General features: G+C 38.3%; 1 protein-coding gene and 1 long non-coding RNA gene across 9 annotated transcripts in view; one reads left to right on the forward strand and one right to left on the reverse strand.

Annotated features, from left to right (window-relative positions):
• esrrga (estrogen-related receptor gamma a) overlaps positions 1 to 24542 on the forward strand; it is a 219433-nt gene that overhangs the window by 128092 nt on the left and 66799 nt on the right. For all 8 annotated transcript variants that reach the window (XM_065288325.2, XM_065288322.2, XM_073812302.1 and 5 more), the window contains 2 exons: positions 11188 to 11603; positions 19733 to 19849. In XM_065288325.2, the coding sequence (XP_065144397.1) occupies positions 11201 to 11603; positions 19733 to 19849 (520 nt within the window). In that variant the 5' untranslated portion in view covers positions 11188 to 11200. The remainder of the gene's footprint in view (positions 1 to 11187; positions 11604 to 19732; positions 19850 to 24542) is intronic.
• LOC141280931 (uncharacterized) lies at positions 14162 to 15330 on the reverse strand. Its single transcript, XR_012335272.1, has 5 exons — positions 15209 to 15330; positions 15062 to 15115; positions 14866 to 14964; positions 14653 to 14771; positions 14162 to 14569 (listed from the first exon to the last, which is right to left on the reverse strand). It is a non-coding gene; the product is annotated as an uncharacterized lncRNA (long non-coding RNA).

Consider the following 24542-nt stretch of genomic DNA (forward strand, 5'->3'; position numbering starts at 1 on the left):
ACACAGCCGAGCGTTAGCCTCATCTCCACTGGCCCGCCGCTGGCATTTTTACGGCAGCTCGCTCCATTGTACAAATGTGTTTTTGCCATTATCACATTGATTGCATGTAATCAGAGGTGTTATTTTGCAGGCGTCCATCGACAATGAAGTGAATTACTACTTTCCAACCCAGTAATGTTATAACAATTGATCTGCCCATACAGCCGGAAAAGCAACCTGTTCCACATGTCCGTATTTCTCATGCTGGATCAAATGTAATCAGGATCTCCTCTCTATAAAGATAGAAAAACAGATCTGCTTTTGTTTTTATAACATATGATAAATTATTTGGAGTTAGTGTGCTATTAAAGGGATAGGTCATCCAAAAAAGTGAAAATTCTGTCAGGATTTTCTCATCCTCATGTTTTTCTAAACCTGTTTTGAATTTTTTTTCTGATGAACACAAAAGATGATATTTTGATAAATTATGGGAAGCACACAGCTGATTGTAATCATTGACTTCCCTATAGGAAAAACCAATATGATGGAATTCAATGTGTACTGCCAACTGTGTGCTTACCATCATTTATCAAAATATCTTCTTCATCATTTATCACAATACTTCCATAATATTTGTTTTACTACTTTTTTGTGATCATCAGAAAAAATAAATTCATACAGGTTTACAACAACATGAGGACGAGAAAAAGATGACAGAATTTTTATTTTTGGGTGAACTCCTTTTTATTCAACCTAGAAGTGAATCAAATGTAAACGGTCATAATTCAAGCTTTTTTTAAAGGTTAATTTACAAAATTTAGTCCAATTATTTAGTACAATGTAATTTTATATGAATGAATGAAAAAGTTTAAAAAGTTTGAGAACAGTAGTGAAAATGCTTCCGCTTTGGTTTTTTATATGTAAACATCTATTTCATTGAAATATTACGTTTAGCATAACAAATTCAGTGAAAGGTTTAATTTGAGCAGTTCTTAGTTTTTGCTATGGCCCTTTGTTTTACTGAGAGCATGCACTCCAGCTTGCATGCAAAAAATGATGATGCATGTTATTATTGCACATTTTATTCTAACTCTAAAAAAATTTAAATAGCAAAGAAGACTTTTAGACCCTAATATGATAATTAAAAATAGCCTATAATTTCAAAATGTCTAAAACATTTTTCAACCTATTTATCTAGGTACACTGCATGTATACAGCTATGTAAAAAAAGTTGCCCACTAGCATTTTTTGTGATTCTTACAAAAGTTTTACAAAATACCTTGCATGAAAATTTTCTTCTATAAATATATAAACATACAAATATATCAAATTAAGGAACAGACCCTATGCTTTCAAACAAACAAACAAAACAGGGAAAAAAAACGTTTAATCCTATCTTCATCTCCTTAACCGCTTAAATATGGGTAGGTTTCTTCTAAATAATAAATAATAATTAAAATAATTGCATTTTTGTTAAGGAATTATGTTAGAGATCAGATTCAGAATGATGATATGAACATACACAGAGTTTAAAATGTTGTTAAATCAGTTTTTTTATAAATTTGGTAAGCGGAATTACAGATTACTGTAAAATCTCGTCATTGGCATGGAAATGTTTTCTATTAATTGACGAGATAACTTGTCAATGGTGGGGAAAGAGTTAAGCTATTGCCACACCAACATTTTTTATATCTTATGAGATTTTCACAAATATGATGAAAAAAATCTACGATTTACCAGTTTTGTTCCTATAGTGTGTGGATTGCTGCCAGTGGCGTAGCAAGTCAGTCCCAGGCCCATATGCCAAAAAAAATGTACGGCCCCCTTGCCCGTTGGCACTGTTAACTGTGGCGCACAGGACTGTTAACAACATATACTTTTAATAAGGTATCCAAATATTTGACTAACTTCTCCGCCTTCTCTTTTCTCTTTAAGGCCCCACTTTTATGTTTATATTTGTCCATCCTTAATCTCCATGTAGATAGCCGCTATAGTAACCTCTCACACTGTGTTTTCTTTTTTTTTGGCGCGGTGATGCGTCATGTAAAAAATGATGGCGTAGTAGTCTACGGCAGCCGCGGAGTGCAAAAAATTAATAAACGCAAACAAGAAATGACGGAGAAATTAGACATTATGGACAAATAAGAAATCTCTACACATGATATGCATACAAAAATATATTTATTGCGGCCACAAATAAAAATTGAAATTACATTGACAAAATGTTTTATTAAAAGCTGGGGTGGGCGCAGGGCCGGGCCCCCTATTGGCCCGGGCCCATTTGCACGTGCATACCCTGCATGCCGAGAAGCTACGCCACTGATTGTTGCTATATGGTCATCACAGCAGGCCACACATCTTCAAATTCCCTTTACATAAAGTGGAGAACACAGGAAATCTCGCAGAAATCTTATGATGCCTCTCGTTGTCAAACGTGACTTCACAGTAAACAAACACGACGGACGATGGGTATAAAGAAATGTTATTAATTCTGTGGACTGCATTTTACATCTCTGATGTCCATCTCACTTTGCACTGTTCCTGCTCCGCCATGATTGCGGTTGTTATGGTTTCGTCTTTTATCAGCTTGCTTTCTGATTGGGTATCGTTTTGTTTCACGTGACAATCTACAGCGTGCGTGTACTTTTGTCCTCGAGGTTCCCCCCACACAACAGGATTTCTGATCGTAAATATTTAACATGTTAAATATTTCCGGTTTGCGATTGGAGTGCCTCCACCGTGCTACAGAGCAGATTCAGATGCTCTTAATACACCGCGCACCACAGGAAAATCTAATAAGATAATCGCTTCAATCACAAAGACGATCAGACTTTACCTAGGATTGTCGTAAGGGGGCCCAAATTCAGCCCGACTATCTTTTGGTGTGTAGCTAACTGTACACCCTCTAGCTATCCAGGATCAGACACACTCACACTTTCCTGTGGAGAATGAGAGAGAGAGAAGTCTGGCTTAATGCAGTGATTATATGTTTACCTCTATAGTTGTCAGAGCACTGGATCAAACATTCTAATGACAGCTTGTCATTGCCAAGTGGCTGTGTTTTCCAAAATTGTTTTCCTGCTGATTTGTGACGCTTTGCCTCAGCACATAAAATAAGAGAGGGCAGACAGCTAGAGAAAAACAAACAGAAAACAATAATCTCTCTGCTCGCAGATCCCTTTAGACTTTTAACTTTCAATAAAAAGCAAACAAATGGAAGGTTTAAATATTTGACGTTCGAATAAGATCAAAAAATACCATTTCCTTCTTTGTACTATAGCCCGACAAATATGGGTTTTTTTTCGGGGCCGATTAGGGAATTATTATTAGGGAATAAAAAAGACAAATATCGATATATCGGCCAATATCTTTATGTGTATATTACACTGTAGGACAGTACACATATACTGCAGTATATTCTACTACAGTAATGTATTCTATATACAGTACCAGTCAAAAGTTTGGACACAAATCGGAAGTGTGACTTGTACATAGAATATAGTACAAACATAAACAGAATATACTGTATATACATAAACACATTTTTTGCAATGATCACTTAAACGTGGTGATCAAACACTTAAAATGACGTGAAAAATATACGTAATAGAGGCAGGGTGTTTAGCAATTTAATAATAAACTTTATTATCCAAAATCAGTGCACTAAATAGTAAAGTTAATTTCACTTATTAGAAATTACTTTAAAACGTAAATAGAACAAAAAATATATAATTTTAATTATTTAATTTTTAAACCTATTGGCAGTGTTAAATAAGTTAATATTAAATAAAGTTAATGTTATATTGAACGTATATTGAAAAAGGAGTTCTTATGGAGTCATTGTTTATTTACTTTACAGAAATTCTCCCCAAGCGACAATGATTTGAAAATAGGAAAAAACAACGAGAAAACAATTCATAAAATGACATGAGAAATCCGTGGGAGTGACACGGAAAAGGCATCCGTGCTCCCGGCACGGGAACAAAGCTGAATTCCGTAACATGGACACAGATTAAGTGATCAAATTTTCCATGACTACCGTATAACACGGATTTCCATGAGATCATGTTGCAACATAAAAATGGTTCCCCTATGATTTTAAGTTTTTAGTGGTATTTCACACCAATTTTTATGCTTTTTTTTTCAACTATTATTGATAATTATTAAGGATCAAAGAAAGAAGCTTAAAAATGAAAAAAAAAACTGTACAGAATTGCATTTACATTATGAATGTATATGACTACACTATTCCCAGGTCATGGAAAGTCCTTAAAACAGATTACCAGGGTTAAAATGACAATTTTTATATATTTTTTAATTCATCTGAATCTATATTAACATTTTATGCAAATAATGCATTTCAATCCCCCTCATATTGCTGATCCACATAGGCTGATAAAGGTGTTTGCTATTTTCCAGTTTCTACTTTTTATTTTGTCTCGATGACATTACACACTAATTTCAACTTTGTCATGATAAAACCGTAAGGTAAAATTTATGAGAAATTGAAGTACTATTTATAATGTAGAATAACAGTTATGTCCCTAACAATAAAGAACAACCGATTATGTCTTATCGGCAGTATTTTTTATCTTGTCTCTTGGCAGAATATCACCTGCCTTTTTATATCCTTTCACTTGACAATTATTATTTCCATTCATAAGCTTAAACTAAATTCACAGCTCTTCTGCATAAGAACTTCTTTTGTTAATGACACACTGGGGGATTGAAGCTCGGCGCCAGGCAGTGGTAAAAACAGATAAAATCATTACCTCTCAAATAGTCTGTTCTCTGTCAGAAAGGGCTTTCTTTTCTTCTAAAATATAGGCTTTAGAATTCCATTTTTCTTAAAGCTAATGTGAATTTTACTGCCTCTAATTTTGGATTCAAGTGTGGGCTGGAATAAAAATCCACCGTCTGACAATTGAATTTATGGATGGTTGTGAATATTGCAGGTTCGGATTAATAGAGTCATAGAATTTCAAAGAGCAGGAGAGAAAGGGAACACTAATAACTTTCAGTCAAAGTTATAGAGCAGGGTGTCTCCTGTTGAGAGCCTTAAGAGTGCGCTGTAAAGAATGGGGGACCCCTACAATGCTGGGCCCGTCCTCTTTTGTTATTTTTTTTTACTTTTGTTGCTCTTGGTTTCTCAGCCGTCACATAAGAAACCAGTTTGTCTCTTTACCCTAAATAGAATGAGAGAATATGTTATATAAACATCCTTATACTGTTGGGTATAAACAGCCTCCAGTGCTTGTGTTTTCACAGATTTTAACCGGCTTTACGCTGTGTATAAATACACAACATGAATCCTTGACATTACTGGAATGTTCCAGAATACAGTCGTGCCCCTCAGCACACAAGACACCTGCCGGTGAGCGTGCACGTGAATGTGTGTTCGTATCGGCGATGCATCAGTAGAACCGTAATAGAAGCTTTTTCATAATCGATTGCAATTCAAGGTAACAGGTGCTTTGACTCAGCAAATTTTGCTTTGAGCTTTTACACCGAGGGTGCATTAATGTCTAAAACTTTCAATTCTGCATTTTGTTTCATTTGAACTGGTAATTTACCAGTGCAATAATATATTTTATTTTATATTATAGTAATTCAATATTTGACGGTGAAATACCTGCACGCAGAATTGCAAAAATAGTGAAACCATTTTCCCAGTCACAAAAGTAATACACTTGAATTTTAAAAGTACTAAAATAAATCTATATGACGCATATATCAAAAAATTCCTTTTTTCTTATCATTTTTTCCAGAAACCCTTCGAATTATAAGGTGGTCTGGTTTCTTTAAAACTCTCTCTTTAAATCTCTCTCTCTTTCTCATTCCCTTGCTTTATGGGCCTCAGAAGAAGTCACCTTTTACAAGCTGACCGGATTTTAGAGCCCTCATTTAGAAACGGGCTTCCTTAATTAAAAAGACCTTTGTGTGGTCCCTCAGACTGGCTATTTTATTTGTCCCCCTTCATCTCCAACCGTCCGATATGTCAATATAAATCCAATGTGATTTTCAACCACTTTGTGTATAACCACTTTGTTTCTCATTTTTAACGCATCTTAGCGCTAACCTACTCGAGTCGATTTAAGCACGGTCTGTGTGGTTGTGTGTTTAAAATCACAACCCCCCCAAAACCTTTGAGGATTTTAGAGAAACAAACACAATCGCATTGTGCTGAATGTAGATATTCAGGAAGAGTTAATTGGCGGCGCTCTACTGAAGTGCCGACCTCCACCCCCTCTACGCCCTGCAGGGCCCAGCTCCGGGTCTTCACGATTGTTGACAGGGGAAATAGTTAATCCACTCTTGCAGGCCTTGAAGCCTTCTGTAAGACAGAGAAGAGATATCTATTAATTACAGCTCTCATTAATAGGCCACTCTCCCAGGGCTGTGTATGTGTGGGGGTAGGGAGACTGGGAGAGCTTTGAACTAAATGGGTTGGTGGTATTGAGCGATGTGGGGCGGGGTGTCCGGCCTGCTCTTTTGTTTAGCTTTGAAGTGTCTCTGCTTTTGGCTGCGTGGGTGTCTGTTTGCGTTACCGGATTGATACTGGACGTTTGCGCGCTCCTGCCTGTTTTCCTGTCCGTCGATGCGTGTGCGAGTGTGTGTACGGTGCTGGCCATGGGCTAGGATGATGGAACTGCTTTGCGCCTCCGCACTGATTAGAGTCATGTAGAACAAGTTGATATTGACTGGAAAGTGAGTGATGGCACTGGGCTCCGCGCACTGTCCCTCTCCCTTCTGCCCCGCGGACGCTCGTCTGTCATGATGCATTTGATCACCGCTTCCCACCTCTTGATTCACAATCTCAAGGAATGGCTTTTAGCACTTTTTTGTAAAGATGGACAATTTTGGTGATGCAGGGAAACGACAAGGTATATTTATGGAAGTCTGCAGTGAACCTTTTTTGAAGTGTTGGTAGATCAAAGCTTTGGTTTAATTCTAGGCAGGGTCAAAATAAATGCCGAGGGGCAAAGAAAGTGAACAAAATATCCTATGTATGGGTTTTTTATGCTTTGGTGCATTAAATTCTTACACTTATCTGAACAACAAAGTATTTGAAATAAATTGGATAGCATGCTGTGTGTCATATTTACATCAAATTTATGTGACTGCTCATCTGAGGGGCGCCAATTCAAAATAAGTGTTCGGAGTGTCATGTATGTGGTTCCTTTTTTCAAAATATGTGTTCTGCACTCGAGAGATCCTGTGTGCATCACGTGTTTCGTCAAAATAAGTGCCTGCTGCACACGCGTCAAAACCGTTTATAATAAAAGAGACGCTCACGTTCACAAAATACACGCAAGACACTCCCTTAACATTAAACTCTGATTATGCAGAGATTATGTGAGTATCTTGCACGCAAAATTCTCTTTTATCATAAACCCTTTAGACACATCTGCAGCAGGCACTTATTTTGACAAAACACGTGATGCACACATGATCTATCGAGGGGCAGAACACATATTTTTCCAAAAAGGAACCACACACATGACGGGCTACATATACGTTGTGACGAACTTCGCATTGAGCGTCCTCGAAAAAAAAGTCACCGGTAGCCACTCGAGTCAACCCATTCTCATGAAATGCATATAAATAGCACGCAGTGTGAAAAGTCAAGCAATACATACTCCAAAATTTAAATTATATGTGCATGTGATACACCAGTCCTTCCTGTTCACTTAATACAGCGCATCTTTTCATGTCGTTTTCTGTATTGGTTTCTCTTTTGTCCTGTTTTTTAAACCATTTTCGCTTGGGTTTGGGGTAAAATTTAAAATTTGCTTTAAGATGTAATTTAAAGGCGGGGTGCACGATCTCTGAAAGCCAATGTTGACATTTGAAATTACCTAAACAAACACGCCTCAACCCCATTAGAATATGTACCTTCTTTTGATAGACCCACCCCACACATACACGACCCAGGCAACGATGTTGGTTAGTAGACACGCCCCTTACTGATGATTGACTACAAGTGTTTCTCAAAAATCGTGCACCCCACCTTTAATATATATGTTTTTCCATGTTTTGTCTATTTTTGAACCATGGTCGCTTGGAGTTGTAGTTATCATTGGGGTATGGGTTAAGATGTCATTTAATGTAACCAAACGTTGTTCCAACCCCAAACCCAAGGAACAATGGTTTAAAAAACAGAAAAAAACAGAAAAAAAATACATAAACCGACACAAAAGATGCGCTGTATTAAGTAAACAGGAAGGACTGGCAGATCATATGCACACAAATTTGAAATTTGCCGTATGTATTGCACGATTTTTCACACTGCGTGCTATTTATTCACATTTCATGAGAATGGGCTGGGTGAGTTGATGAACTTTCTGAATTTCTTAACTTTTTTTGTCGAGTTGCAGTAATGTAAAAACATTTAAAAAAAATTAAATAGTAGTGAAATGATTTGGCTTTACTTAAAAATTAAAAGGTGGCAAAAATGACAGTGTAAGCAGATTTACAAAATTAATAAAAATTAAAACAATCCAGCGATTCGTCTTAAGGGGCAATAACATGACAGGTCCTACACTTGCAATGCGTATAAATAGCACGCAATGTGAAAGTGGTGCAATACATACGCCAAATTCCAATTTTGCGTGCATATGATATGTTACTCTTTTTCCCTGTTTTTTAAACCATTTTGGCTTGGGTTTGGAGTAAGATTTGGGATTTGCTTTAGGATGTCATTTAAAGGCGGGGTGCACGATTTCTGAAAGCCAATGTTGACATTTGAAATCACCTAAACAAACACACCCCTACCCCAATAGAATCTGGACCTTGTTTTTAAAGACCCGTCCCACACATACATGACCCAGGCAGTGATGTCGGTTAGTAGACAGTCCCCTTACTGCTGATTGGCTACAAGTGTGTTTTGGTACTCGGCCCGACTCCCTTTTCCAAAGCGTTTCTCAAAAAACATGCACCCCGCCTTTAGGTTTTTCCATGTTTTGCCTATGTTTGAACCATGGTCCCTTGGAGTTAGAATTGGGGTATGGGTTAAGATGTCATTTAATGTAACAAAAAGTTGTTTCAACCTCAAACCCAAGGAACAATGGTATAAAAAAACAGGGAAAAAAAAGAGAAACCAATACATAAAACGACATGAAAAGTTGCACTGTATGAAGTAAACGGGAAGGACCGGAAAGTCATATTCACATAAAAGAATTTGGCATTTGTATTGAACGACTTTTTACACTTTTCAACTTTCTGAAATTTCTTCACTTATTTTGTCGAGTTTCACTAATGTAAAATCATTTTTTAAAAATAAAATAGTATTAAAATGATTAAAATTTATTTAAATTTGTTTATTGCTCGGGTCAAAATCTGGAAGAGTTGGTAATGGTAGTGGAGAGGGAACTGTACAAATTAAAGAGTTGGTTTGACTTAAATAAATTATCTTTGAATTTATCTAAAACAATATTTATGGTATTTCATAATAAATTGATAGAAAATGATATTAATATTAAAATTGACAATCATTTGTTAGAAAGAGTTAATTACATTAAGTTTTTAGGAGTGATTATTGTAAATAAAATGGCATGGACATACCATATACAAAATGTTCAACAGAAAATATCAAAAATAATTGCAATTTTATATAAATTGCAATACATTTTGAATAAAAGTGCATTATATATATATTGTACAGTTCTCTCATCACTCCATATTTAACATATGGAATAGAAATCTGGGGGAATACTTATAAAGTTAGAACTACTCCAGTTTTTCTACTACAAAAAAAAGGTTATCAGAATAATTACACATTCTTCATATAATTCTCCAACGAATCCTTTGTTTATTCAGTTAAAAACATTAAAATTCTATGATTTGGTAGATTTGTATACAGCTAAACTTGTATATAAGGCAAGACAACATACTCTCCCTCAGTCCTTGCAAGCTATGTTTAGCTTGAGAGACAGTATTTATGATCTAAGAGGGGCTTATATGTTTAATATACCATATTGTAGAACAAATTTAAGAAGAAACTGTCCATCAAATAAAGGTGTTCAGCTTTGGAATAGCTTCCCGGATGAGTTAAAAAAGGTCAGGTCATTAATACAATTTAAAATACTTTATAAAGGATTGGTATTGAAAAGATATATTGAATAGCGATGATCAAATTAATAGTGAAAATAATAACAATAATAATGATAATGCATGTACTTCTAAATATATACTGAAAATATTTTATTTCGCCATATTAAATAATAAAAATTACTGCTGCTTGTATGGAGTTAAGGGTGGGCTTAATAAGCTTTTGCTTCAGCCTACACCTTTTGGTCAATAAAAGTGTAATGGAATTTTTTTTTTATTTTTATTTTTTTATTAATATTCTTTTTTTTCTTTCTTTCTTTTTGAATGCTTTTGAATGTGTATATGCATAATTGTATGTATGTACTTATACGTTTTTATGTTTTCATGTGCAAAATGATGCAAATGGAAATTTTTTGTTGACCAAAAAATCTAATAAATTAAAAAAAAAAAATAAAGGCGGCCAAAAATTACAGTGTAAGCATTTAGCAGATTTACAAAATTAATAAAAATTTAAACAACCAAGCGATTCGTCTTAGGGGGCAATAACAGGTCATATAGTCATAATATGTACTTAAACACAAATTCTAGGAAAGCATTGAACTCTATTAAAAAATAGTGGCGAAGCTGAATATAGGCTTTTTTGGTTTTAGTGTCCAAAAACATTATGATAACATCTGTAGCTATTACGACATAACTGAGTCGGTTATACCACATTTCTTTCAGGTTCAATTGCCTGCACACTATACTAGAACGGCAGTGTTAGCTCTCCTCCTTACAGCCATGTAGATATACAAGCACTCAGACACTTTAGTGAGACCCAAGGGACGGTGGCACACCGGCTCTCATAAGCCTCTCCTCTTATGTTGGCTCTCAGAGAAATCATTAACATGCTAAAAAAACGCATTTCTGAATTCACAATCCGGAGCTTTTTTTAGCTGCTGATTCCTCTGTTCTCCTGAATGCTGAAATGGACCCATGTGCAAAACTGAGGGATACTATTCTAAAGCCGCTAGGGTTTTATGTCTCAATAATCTTCAGTTCGCTGTTATGCAACATACATCAGCAATATATTTTAAGGTTGCATGCTTATAAATTATAGGTTATGTTAAAGTTTGCTCTTTCAGACAAAATCATTTATATCCCTCTTTGTCCTTGTAGGCTGCTCTGCAGAATGTCCAGCAAGGACCGCCACATTGAGTCGAATTGCCCCTCCTACATCAAGACGGAACCTTCCAGCCCCGCCTCACTGACGGACAGCGTAAATCACCACAGCCCCGGTGGCTCTTCAGACGCCAGCGGTAGCTACAGCTCCACCATGAACGGCCACCAGAACGGTTTGGACTCGCCCACTCTTTACGGCCCAACAGGTGCTCTGGGTCCCAACGGGGCCGGAGCTAAACGCTATGAGGACTGTTCCAGCACCATCACAGAGGACTCACAGATCAAATGCGAGTACATGCTCAACTCCATGCCCAAACGCCTGTGTCTGGTGTGCGGAGACATCGCGTCTGGTTACCACTACGGCGTTGCCTCCTGCGAGGCCTGCAAGGCCTTTTTCAAGAGGACCATTCAAGGTTGGCTTTCACCTTCCCTCAGCTAAAAGATTTTGATAATCGACGATTTATGACGATATGACAATTTATGATAATCGAAAATCCATTTACTTTAATTTATTGAGCAGATGCTTTTATCCGAAGCGACTTACAAATTAGGGAGCATTTAACATGTTGCCCTAACAATGAGGCAAACAAAGCTAGGAGGAATAGCAATGCATTTACAGAAAGCGAAAAATAGCTCGGCCTAAAGGTGGGAGTTTGACATATTGGTATGTTTCATCCCATTAGCCAATAAAACTCTTGGCAGTTTCCAAAAACAACCCATCCAGCTGGACATTTATTGACTTCCAGACTGGCTGTTTTTTTTCGAGGAGGGAGTGGAAAAGAGTGCAATGGTGTCACGACTGTGGTTCGGCTCGGGCTGCCGGGAGAGGCGGCGGCTCGGGCGCCACAGCCACTCAGATCACTGGCAGCTGGCATTCCGGTGGCACTGCTCCAATGCCACCTGACAACCTGCATCTATCATCTCCCAATTGAGCCACTCACAGCCAGGCGTTGGCAAAATATAGGTGGGGGACACAACCACAGAAAGCCAAAAAAAATCATGTAGCATAAGGTCAGTCCAAGGTCATGTGTAGCCATAATGAGCTCTATTGGCAAGTGTAGGATTAGTATGAAGATAGGCAGTTCAAGAAAGCGCCTGGGACATTTTATATCTTGTTTGAAACCTCTCGGCGGGCGCTTGAGTGATAGACAATGGACATTGCACTAATCGACTGCCACCTAACTCAAATCACATCACTCTATTCTGTCGGCTAAAACACACACATGCGCACCCTCCTTTTCATTGTGTTGATAACCTGGACACAGCTCTCGGGCCATTGGCATTCAGCTACTGGGAGGAAAGCACCTGCATTATATTAGATTGGCAAGGTTTTTCCACCTAAACATTCCCAGTCGGTTAAGACCACTCAACCCCCTCAGCTCTCATGAGAATCAACCGGCATCTCCTCGCACTTCCCCATTCCGCACACACCGAGTCCTCCCAATCCGAAGACCCTAATGGCTTCTGGAGATTACCTGACTAATGAATATTGGAGCTTGGTTTAATGGACATGCATACTTTAAATACTGTTTCCTGTTGAATTAGCAGTCCTGAGCATTTAGCCCCCCTGCTCGGGCTGCTAATCTGCTTTTTAATGAGGAAACATCAGTTCACAGAAGAGAAGTCAATACAAATCAGTGTTTACAAAGTCTGATTAACTCTGAAATATTTCATCAGTGTAAAGGTCCCAGACGGACCCCGTGTTAATTGCACGAGTGTGTGAGTGTGTTTCAGCACAAAAAGTCTGTTTGTAAATTTTAAAGGGATGGTTTACCGGAAAATTATTTTCCTTACCCTTAACCTGTATCAATTTCTTTGTTCTGATGAACACAAAGGAAGATATTTTGAGCAATGTTTATAACCAAGCAGATCTGGGGCACCATTTACTTCCATATATTATTTCTCCCTACTATGGAAGTCAATGGTGCCCCAAATCTGCCTGGTTACAAAGACTCCTCAAAATGTTTTCCTTTGTGTTTAGTAGATGAAAGCCCACTGCTCCGGGTGTTTGTGTGTTCACGACTTGCAGTGCGTGTGTTCACTATTCACTGGATGGGTTAAATGCAGAGGTCACATTCCAAGTATGGGTTACCATACATTGGCAAATACTCACTTCACTTCACTTCACTCATGTATACAATGCATTTTAAGCACTTTAAACCCTTTAACTAAAATGTTTTGCTGTGCAACAACCTGTTTAAAATCTGGCAAGCCTTTCTTATAATACAGCCAAAGAAATCTTTATAGTGGCTTTAACGTGTGCCAATTTATTCGTCAGACTTCTATTTCGGTGTATAGTTGCATTCTGTCCTTTTACTAAATCACAATGCTCAGTAAATACATTTCACTGCATGAAAAGTGGGATTTTCGTCCCCGTAAGCGCCTGTAGGCTCCCGAAAATCTCCCGAATTTTCGGCAGCTTTCCTCAATTTACCAGCAGCGAGCTTCGCGTTTGTCTGTGTCACAAATTGTCATAAACGAACCATGACGTAGGTGGAGAGCCCCGCGCGGGTGCGATGCCTCTAATTAGCATATGAATAGCAGCGAAACCTCTGCCGGCCAGTTAGAGCGTCTCTGGCCTAATTAGCATGTGAATAGCAGCAAAACTAGAGTAATGGCCCACTTGAATGTAATCACTCAGTATTGGCTGAAGCCACAACTTTTAAACAAGTAAAATCCCCCGTGAATGGTTGGCAGATGACTTCAAGCCAATCACAAGGGATTTTTCTTGTTTAAAAGTAGTGGCTTCAGCCAATACCGAGTGAGTAAATTCAAGTCGGGCCGTTACTCTAAAGAGGGGGGTTATTGGGCACCCTGGCTCATTATAAATGTAAACCCCAATAATAATAATAATAAATAATTTATGTTATCATTTTTTATATATTAATGTCATTGTGCTATGTACTACATTTTTCACAACATCAAGGAATATAAGAGAAAACAAAGAGGTTTATTTATAAACACACAGCTGTTTATTCAAAGAAAGAGCTTTATTTATAAACACACAACTATGTACAAAGCAGCATAATGTCTCTTATATTGTACTCCAAACACGTCAAAAAGTGCCTAAGATGTTCGGGAAAGATCCCTAAAAATCTTTTTCAAAGTGTTGAAAAAAACCTCAAAAACGTTGTAAAAAAAGTCACTTTTTCACGCGTATATGGTGAGTTGCCCGGTACTTTGGTATCGCCTCTAATCTGGATTGCAGCGTGGCACAGAGCTCGGAGAGTTCCAGGCTGCGAGAGGGCGGTGGCCGCACAATCCATCCAGACACCCCGCCAACAATGCCGTATTCCTCATCAGATATGAGATCTATGGTGGCGCACTTCCAAATGTCCATCTCATCCTCAGCCAACACACTTCGTCTCGCTTCCAGCAACTGTAATACAATCAATAAGGACAATAAGTGACCTGAAAAATACTCACATTGACAAAAAACTGATCTAATATAATAAATCTTACCATTTTTCTTCTGAATCGACTCCGAGCTAAACTTTTCGCATTTTCCGCCTGCGATGCGAGTTCAGGTTGTTTGTATCTGAAACTCCGGCGTACCGACTCATAATACGTCTTACGGGCAGCTGGAAAACAATTAAATGAGACTGGTATTAATAAAAAGAGTCACGGTACAATTAAACAAGAAATGAGGAAAAACATTAGAAGTTATACACTTACAAACAATGTCGTCATTCTCAGCAGTAAATCTGGACTTGCTGAAATACGTTAGCCCCAAGCAAATCGGAGGTCACGGCTTTGTTATGAGACGACGTTAGTCTGTGAAAACAAAATGTGTGGGTTTAAGCTCGGATCTATTAACGTATCTATTTCCTTATACAGGAATAAAAACATATTCTTTAAATCGTAACGTTACCTTTGCTCTGGTTCATAGCGCCTGCAGTGTGCCTCAGAGACGCCGTACAGCCTCCTGTAAATTACAAGACAAAAAACACCTCTTAGTTATAAAACACACAGCTTGGGCTACTTCAAAAAATATGCTTATACATAAAATTATTCTTACCGCAATCTTGGGATTGTGCACCCGTCTGCTCTTCTTGGAGAGTTACAAACACCAAACCAAACGTCTGTTACGCTTGTCGACACTGCTGTGTGAGCCGTGACCATGACCTCGCACATGATTGGACGAAGGCGAGAAGCCTGTCGGGCTCCTCCAATCACATGCGAGGTTATTGATATAAGGAAAATCTTGTGAGACGTGTGCGCATGCGTATGATATAAACAACAAACGCGATGTGCCGGAAGCTCTGTGTGAAATCAACACAGTGTGCTGTCAGTTGAAAGATGTAAGTCCCAAGACTGAAGAAACGACCTCGGCGCTTCTGTAAACATTGCAACACTGAAGTGTGTCATACACAGTATTTTGACCACAGAAAGCGCTATTTAAAAAATGGAGTTTGGGAGAAAAAAATCCAAAAGGGCTACGTCAGATAACGTACAGAGCCTGCTGCTACCCAGTCATGAATCCGCTGTGAGTGATGTCCCGTAATGTGTAAAGACCCGGAAGATAACTTTACTGGAGTTAGAGAGATTGGTGAAAGTGAAATGCACTCCGAGGACCCAAAAAAAGAAGTGATTGAAGAATTTGAAGAAACGCACCCAGCGAATTTCAGTTCAGACAACGGTGAGCATAAATACATATTTTTTATATAAGCTTGGCTTGCTTTACGTATGTTATCATTTTAAACAATACTAAAACATATCAACAAGTAAAGTAAAATAAAATCAACAAGTTAAACAAAAAGGTTGGAGTTAAATGTGGTTGATTATCACTGTTGTTGTTATTTTAATAGTAAATTATAATTGAATAGGAATATCGCGTTATAATGCATAACGTTATCTTCTGTTTGTTGTTTTTCAGACGAAACAGCAGATGACCAAAGCATTCGTCTTTTCCTGGACATCTCCTGTTGTGTGGTAAGCATGAAATTACATTTGGATATACTAGTATAAAGTTCAATACATGCTAATCCAGAGCTGAAATGGGAAAACCTAACAATTTTCACCCACATGATTGTTTTCCACTCTTAAATTTCTGTTAGTTAACTAATGAAAGCAACTAAAGTATAAACACACTTTATAAAGTATTAAAAAATCCTAAAATGAAGTTGAAGTGGATGAAGTTCCCACAAAGTACTTAACTGGTTCATTGCACTAAAGCTAGCTGTTGAGCACATGATCAGCTGAGATGCACATGATCTTTTTCAACTACAGTTTTCAAATCTTTTCATACTCAAATGGCCCTATTGATGAGAAATGAACATATTAATTATGTTCTTTTTAAATCTCAAATGACCATATTAACGATGGGCTTTTCAATCTCAAATGGCCACATTTATGATGGACTTTTCAATCTCAAATGGTCTAATGGTGGTGCTGAGTATGTGCATTGCATGTGTTTTAAATATGTCCTTTAAAATTTCATAGGATGACTATGTGGATGAAGAGGGGGAAATCCTTGCTGAGGAGCAGAGTGAACCCTATCCTCACATACAAGATGGGGAGGAGCATGGAAGTGATCAGGCCAGAAGTGAAAAACCAGAACACTTGTTAATGAAACTTTTGGGCATGATGAAATTGACTGGTATCCTCCGTGACGACTTCTTACAGTATTTGGGTTGTCCAAAATGTATGACAGTGTACATGCTTACTGAAACCTATGAGCTCAGACGGGATGGTACAAAGGTTTGCAGGACTTGTGGTCACATCCCATTCTAAAATCACCCACAGCAGAGGTCTGCATTAAGGAAGAAATGTGGCTCTGCCTTGCTAAGCAAGACTACATATTTGAGCAGTGAAGAGTATGTCCATCCAATACGTTCTTACTGATACAAGAGTGTTGTGCAGTCTCTGGGAGGACTTGTTAAAAGACTTGGATTTGAAGAGAAATTAGATGAAAGGCGAAAGCGGGAAATGCCAAAGGGTGTGTTAGGAGATGTATATGATGGACAAGTATGGCAGGATTACCAGTATGTGAATTCAATAACTGTAGTCATGCCACTATGCACAGTATTTGAGCTGTGATGTAATTGCACAAGTTTCCTTGCTTCATTCCCTTCCAGACAGACATTTTGTTGTTTGACATGTTTTTTGATGTTGTTTGCATAGAATGCACAAATTGAGCCTGATTAAAACTCTGTTAAAACAATTAAAATTGTTGAAATAAATTGTTTTGTGTATCTTTTTTTTTACCTAACATTGGTTATTGCTAATGACATACAGAGATATTAATATATACTGTTAGCCTGGACAAACTGAATCTACTTAAAGGGATAGTTAAAAAAAATTAGGGAAAAATATTTTGAAAGTATTGTGATAAATGATGAAGAAAATATTTTGATAAATGATTGTCATTAAACCTAAAGATGATTTTGAATTACTCTGTCCAACATCTCCGCTTAGTTAACTGAGTTGAAAGATTTTCTATTTTTAATTCATTTATAATTATAATTCTCTTAGTGTTATAAATGGTATTATAACACAAAACTCATGACTAAGTCAGTCATTGAATAAACTTGATTCTCCACTGAACACACACAAAACTGCGAAAAATACAATACAATGTGCTGTTTATGTCAATAAACACTGATCACCTGAACGGTGACTTTCATTAACAAAAAAGGTAATTTATCATTTAAAACTAAACAACATGAATAATATTAGAGCATAAACCTCTATGACATTTTAACAAATATTTAAGTAGTTAAAGTTCTTATTAGTTCTTAATTCTGTAAAAAAGCTTAAATAATCATAATATTCAGGGACAAAGGATTATGGGTATAATATATTTTTAAGTATATGTCCAAAACTCAAAATATTAAGTAATGTTTACATCATTAAGACAATATCTGGGTTAACAGTGTAGCATACTTTGAAAATAATCAATTCAAGCTACAATTTAAGAGTTTGTAATTTGGCTATACTGATACCAGAGATTTTATTAAAATCAAAGTTTAAAACCTCTCAGAATGTCACCTGAGTAAAACTCCCCCAGCTGCTACCCTGATTTGCATTTGTATAGCTCACACCATGTTCATTTACATGTTAAAGCCTCCCCTAGAATTAGGGGAAGGGGGGACAACTTCAGAGCAAGACCCACGGCAACTTCTGACAACTTACGGCAGTTTTCGGTGTTGGCTGCAAATTGTCATGCGCAGTCGTATACTTGGAGTTTCACAACAATCTACAGTGCCACATTCTGACGAAAATTCCACTTTTCATGCAGTGTTTATCACACTAACAAGAGGCTGTCTACTTCACACAAGGGATTGCGGACTCGTACCTCTCTATGTGTTTGTGTGGGGGATTGGCAGATGAGTGCCAGTGATTTAAAGTTCACTCTTAGGTGAATTCTGACCTGCAGGGTCTTTGTTTAGACTCGGTAAAGTCTGTTTTTTTCTGTCTGCTTGCCTTTCCACCCAGCAAGCAAAAAAGTCCAATAGCTGTCTAAAAAGTCCAATAGCTGTCTAAACACAGATTAGACATCTAGGCCAAAACTTTTTAATAGACGTCTAGCCAAAGCTCAAAAATAAATAAAATTAATAATCAATTAATGAAACCAAACACCTTGTAGTCACTACACTGCAAAAAATGAATTTCAAGAAAAAAAATTCTTAGTATTTTTGTCTTGTTTTCAGTAAAAATATCTAAAAATTCTTAAATTAAGATGCTTTTTCTTGATGAGCAAAACGACCCAGGAAATAAGTCTAGTTTTTAGACAAAAAATATCAAATTTAAGTGATTTTGTGCATAAAACAAGCAAAAAAAAAAAAAAAAAAAAAAATTCTGCCAATGGGGTAAGCACAAAAATCGTGAAAATTTTTCTTGAACACTAAACTTACCCCATTGGCAGATTTTTTTTGCTTGTTTTATTCACAAAATGATATTTTTGGCCTAAAAACTAGACTTATTTTCTTGGGTCGTTTTGCTCATCAAGAAAAAGCATCTGAATTTAAGATATTAAATTAAATTATTTTTAGATATTTTTACTGAAAACAAGACAAAAATACTAAGAAAATGTTTTTTTGAAAATCAATTTTTGCAGTGTGATGACTTTGCTTACATGATGGAATATTAGTTATTTTGCCTAAAACGACATTTAACTAAATTCAATTTTGGCTGAAAGTGTCTTACTCATAGCCGGACTATATCTGGTCGGTAGTTAACCGGTTCTGGGAAATGATGGCTATTGCTTGCGGGGTAGCTTCACACCGTGACACACAACCTGTGGCGATACACTGCATCACCTCTTGCTCTCTACAAATATTCAGGATTCAATTATGGGACGTGATGATTGTAATGTTTTGTTCTGGACTGAAAAATTAACTCGATATTTTGGATAAACCAAAAATGTGCATCAGCTATTCTGTATATTTCTAGCAGATTTTGGAACTGATGCAAGTGTGAGGTATCAAGTCTGTTTAATATCCAAGCGGTCAGTTGTTTCTTGTATTTACCGCTTCGATGACATTTTGGTTTACAGTCATTAAACACTCTCTGTTCTTTTTCTCTACATGCCTCGCCACAGGAAACATCGAGTACAGCTGCCCTGCCACCAATGAATGTGAGATCACCAAACGCAGGAGGAAGTCCTGCCAAGCCTGCCGCTTTATGAAGTGTCTGACGGTTGGCATGATGCGAGAAGGTGAGTGACGATGAAAAAAGACAAGCCATCATATGTTATTTTCCATGGTGGGGTCAACATGCACATTGAATGCTTTTTGGGTTAAACCAGTATCAAGAGTCCAGGTTTCCACGGGTCCTTGAAAGTTTGTGTATATGGGGAAAAAATTCAAGACCCTGGGAAAGTTTTTGAAAATATACATACATAGATACAGGTCATTGAAAGTGCTTGAATCTATTTTATGCAAGAAGTTTTCTTGAAAAAAAAACTTGTGTAGTGTAGCATGATATCATAAAAATTCTAGACTTTTTAAGCACACGTGCTAAACTGTTCGCTTTAAATGCTTATATCTTCTGTATGCGAATGTTGATTCATACCAAAATGTTTTTTTGCATAGTTGTGTTTGACACACGAAAACGTCTCGGGTTATGTATGTAACTGTTGTTCCCTAAGAAGGGAACGAGATGCTGCGTCTCCCTTGCCATACTTCCTACGTCTCTGTAACGCTGCCTTTGGCAATATTTAAGATAGCGATATACTTCCTGGCTCACCATTGGTTGAATTTGATATGCATGCAGACGCACTTACCCCTGGAGGCGTCCCCAAAGTGTCACTGCAGTGACGCAGCGCAAGTTTCCTCGAAAGGGAACTGTAACAATGTATCTTAAAAGGTAACACGATGTAACCTTGCTCTCCCCACATTTATTCCTTGAATTTGAGGGTATTGGACCTGGAAAGTCCTTGAAAGGTCCTTGAATTTGAAGTTAACTAAGGTGTGGGAACCCTGAGAGTGGTCATCAAATGTTTTGCTGTGTTGCTCTGCCATAACCATCATGGGAATTAATCTATGCTGGCATTTACAACAAGGAATAAAATGAAACGTCTAGAAATGTATTATAAGTCAAGCAGGTTAGTATGTGAAAAAAGAGTGAAGAAAAAGTTGAATGAAGTCAAGGTTGGCCAGTTGGCCTCTTGCCCTGAGGGCCACTCACAGTTAGCCAAACACCATCTTTTGTCTCGGCCTCCAGGCCCAGGTCTAACTAACAAGACTGGTTATTATTTAGAGAGCCGGCCTTTAAGGCATGTTCTCAAAGGTCTGCCAAATGGACAAGCAGTTATTTTCAAACCACCGCTCTCCTGTGGAAACACAAGCACTCGTTCTGCAGGCTTTCCCTGCTTTGAAGTTTACTGAACTAGCCTTTAACCTTCACACAGGAAAAGTCCTTTCTGATATCTTCAGTGGCAAAAACATACCACACACTGCTTTCCTGTTTTCTCATTCAGTGTTTGGTCTGAGAATGAAAGGTAGGCTCTGCTTCTGTCACAACACAGGACCTCTTAGAGATACACAGGTGTGCATGTGACAGCCCTCATAGGCTCAATGTAAAGCCAATGTGTGTGGAAAGAAATGCCCTCCTGCTTGAAGTCAGGTAGACTGCATCTTATTCACAAAGACACAAAGCCTGCAGCCAACCTACCTTCTGTGGACCCGAGTGGTCAGCTCACATTATATACCAAAGCAACATAGCTGCAGGAGTAAATGCCTCACAGGATTTGTTTGTAGATGTGCGAGCCACAAGCATGCACTGGACCATGCACAATTTGCATGCATGTTTGTTAAATATGGCTTTTGGTGTGAAATGTCTCCTTTTCGCGTTCTCAACGCAAAACACAAACACGTGCGAAATCTCATTCGATGCTATTGTTGCCCTGTGCAGGGACATTTGCCTACACGGCCGGTGTTGCTGACAGGTAGGTAATTGATAAGCAGAGGCCTGTTTTCAGAAAGGTCTGAGGGATGTAGTTGCATGTTTGATATGGCATCTTCTCCCATGAGCATCCAGACAAATAGCAGCCTTTTGTTCTTGCTGCTAGCCACCCATACACACATATATCAAAATGGCACCCAATGGCACGACCATTTGTTGTAAAGTGCTTGAATTTAATACAGAGGTCCCCCTCTACATATGAATAAGGGTCATTTGGAAAATTGATGCATCAATTTTTCCAAAACATGTTTGCTTAAAAGAACGTAGGGAAGCAAACACATTTCAAAGTCGTACCTTATTTATATGCAATATCTGAATTGCTTTTGTTTTACACTCCAGTTCCATTGGGGATTTATTGTGTAAATGAATGAATGTTAGGTGCGCACCTTCCAGGTTTCCGCAGCGTTTTTTTTGGGCCAGTGATAAGATTAAATCCAGATCTGTCAGACATGCATACACATGTGTTGTCAGTCGCCGTTAATTGTGGCTGGATAAATTTGGTGAGGTTAGCGCTAAATTGATGTGTCAGTGTCCGTGCACAGGCGCTGGTTGAAGTAGAGGTGGATGGAGAGTTTTAGGGGAGGGGGCTGGGTTTTTACCCATAGCCAGCAGCTTGCTTAAGGGGAAGATCTGTCTGAAATTAGCCCTGTCACCCCTGGGAGAGCTGAAGGTGGGGAGGGGATCAGTAATCTAGATAAAGAAAAGAGTCTTCACACACATATATCCACAACACGCACACATGCAGTTCGGTAGTCGCTAATCTGGTGTTTATTTTCAATTCAATTTTGCACCATACAGCTCATATTTTGATGGTTTATTTGCATTAAAGGGACACTTTTTTTGAAAATATGCTAATCTTCCAGATCCCCTGGAGTTAAACAATTGATTTTTACCATTTTGGAATCCATTCAGCCGAATAACCAAAGACTTTTGATATTTTTCCTATTTAAAACTTGACTCTTCTGTGGTTACATCGTATACTAAGACCGACAGAAAATTAAAGTTGCCATTTTTTATGCCGTTATGGCTAGGAACTATGCTCTCATTCTGGCGTAATAATCAATGACTTTGCTGTTGTACCATGGCTACAGCAGGCGCAATGATATTACGCAGTGCCCGAAAAAAGTCCCCTTGGTAACTTTCAAAAGCTGGGAACTATTTTCAGGCGCTTGGTAATATCATTGCGCCTGCTGCAGTCATGTTACGGCAGCAAAGTCCTTGATGATTACGCCAGAATGAGAGTATAGTTTCTAGCCATATCGGCCTAAAAAAATGCAACTTTTAATTCTTAAAAAAAGAAGATTCAAGTTTTAAATAGGAAAAATATTGAAACTCTGGTTATTTTTGAGCGCGATGCTAATGGTCTAATCAGATTCAATGGATTGTGCTAAGCTATGCTAAAAGTGGTAACGCCAGACCCGGAGATCGGCTGAATGGATTCCAAAACGGTAAAAATCAAATGTTTAACTCTAGGGGAGCTGGAACATGAGACTATTTTTCAAAAAAGTGGAGTGTCCCTTTAAAAGCAAATATTGTACAAATCCCCCTTGGGCTAGAAGTATAGTCCCGTTTTTACGCATATGCAAGGGTCCGCGTACAGTGCGCATGATGTAAATTTAATCACCATTATAGTACGTGTGCACTGTACGCGGATATTTGTAACCTTGTACGCGTAGGTTGCGCATGCGCGTACTGGAGAATGTTTGTATTTAGCCCAAGAGATGCATTACATTTTTTCGCAATGTGCTTCTGCCGAATGTAGGTGTACACGTACGAGTCAATTAAACCGTGCACGTGTTTGCGTATACTTAAAGAAACAGACTATACTCCGGGCATATCAGTTTTATATGATGTAAAATGTGTGGTTCCTGGTTCGAGTCCTGTAGTATTTTAAAAACTGACAGTAAAAGGGCCAATTTCAGCATCAGCACCCTGTTGGTTTAAAAAGTGTGGCAAAGTTCAAGCACCCATCATGATATATGTACACCTATCGCAGCTTATTCACACACACGCACCGCTAATACAGTACGTATGCGCAAGGAATGCTTCTCCATACTCGTTTACGACAAACACTCTCCGTTGTAGTGAGATCGGTGTGCAGGTGCTCACCTTGCAAGCGCGCACACGCTCTAGCTGCAAGGAAATTGCTGCCTGCAGCCACGTCTCTGTCTGACCCTGGGGGCTAAACGTCTGCCGCGTCGCTACCTCCAGCCACCCAACTGTAAAATTATATCCACAGACAGTCAGAGAGACAGGGACGGGGTCTGACAGAGTGCTGGCCTGAGACCGTGGCCGGGAATCAGCGCTAACATGCTGGAGCTAAAGAACCCGGCGGAACGCAGCGTGAGGGGAACTCGAGCCGTACATCAGGACTGAAGAGTGCTTATTACCCAACACTAAGAGATATGCAGTTCTCAAACCCTCACGGGCGAGCCGATGCATGCACAGCCTTCGTCGCACACATACACACAGACATACACACACACTTAAAGGTGCAGTGTGTAAATGTTATGAGGGTCTATTGACCGAAATGCAATTTAATATTCATACCTATATTTTTCATTATATAATGTACATAAGGAACTGTTATGTTTGTATTACCTTAGAATGAGTTGTTTTATCTACATACACCGCGGGTCCACTTACATCGCTACTTTTGCACCACCATATTTCTTTTTTTTCAGCCATTTTGGGATAGAAAGTAATTAAGGAGACCACAGGAAAGTATAGGGTGAAGAGAGGGGTATGGGATTGGTAAAGGACCTCGAGCGGGGATTCGAACTCGGGTCGCCAGAAGTGCGTCTACACCATGTGTCGGAGCACCGTCCACTACACCATCGGCTCCGACAACGCCACCATATTTGTACAGTAGCCCCTAAATAGACAAAAGATTTTTAGATATTTTAACGTGGTTGTTATGAACTTCAGAGATGTTCTTGAATTAA

This window comes from Paramisgurnus dabryanus, chromosome 17 (assembly GCF_030506205.2).
Source record: "Paramisgurnus dabryanus chromosome 17, PD_genome_1.1, whole genome shotgun sequence".
NCBI classification, from domain to species: Eukaryota; Metazoa; Chordata; class Actinopteri; order Cypriniformes; family Cobitidae; genus Paramisgurnus; species Paramisgurnus dabryanus.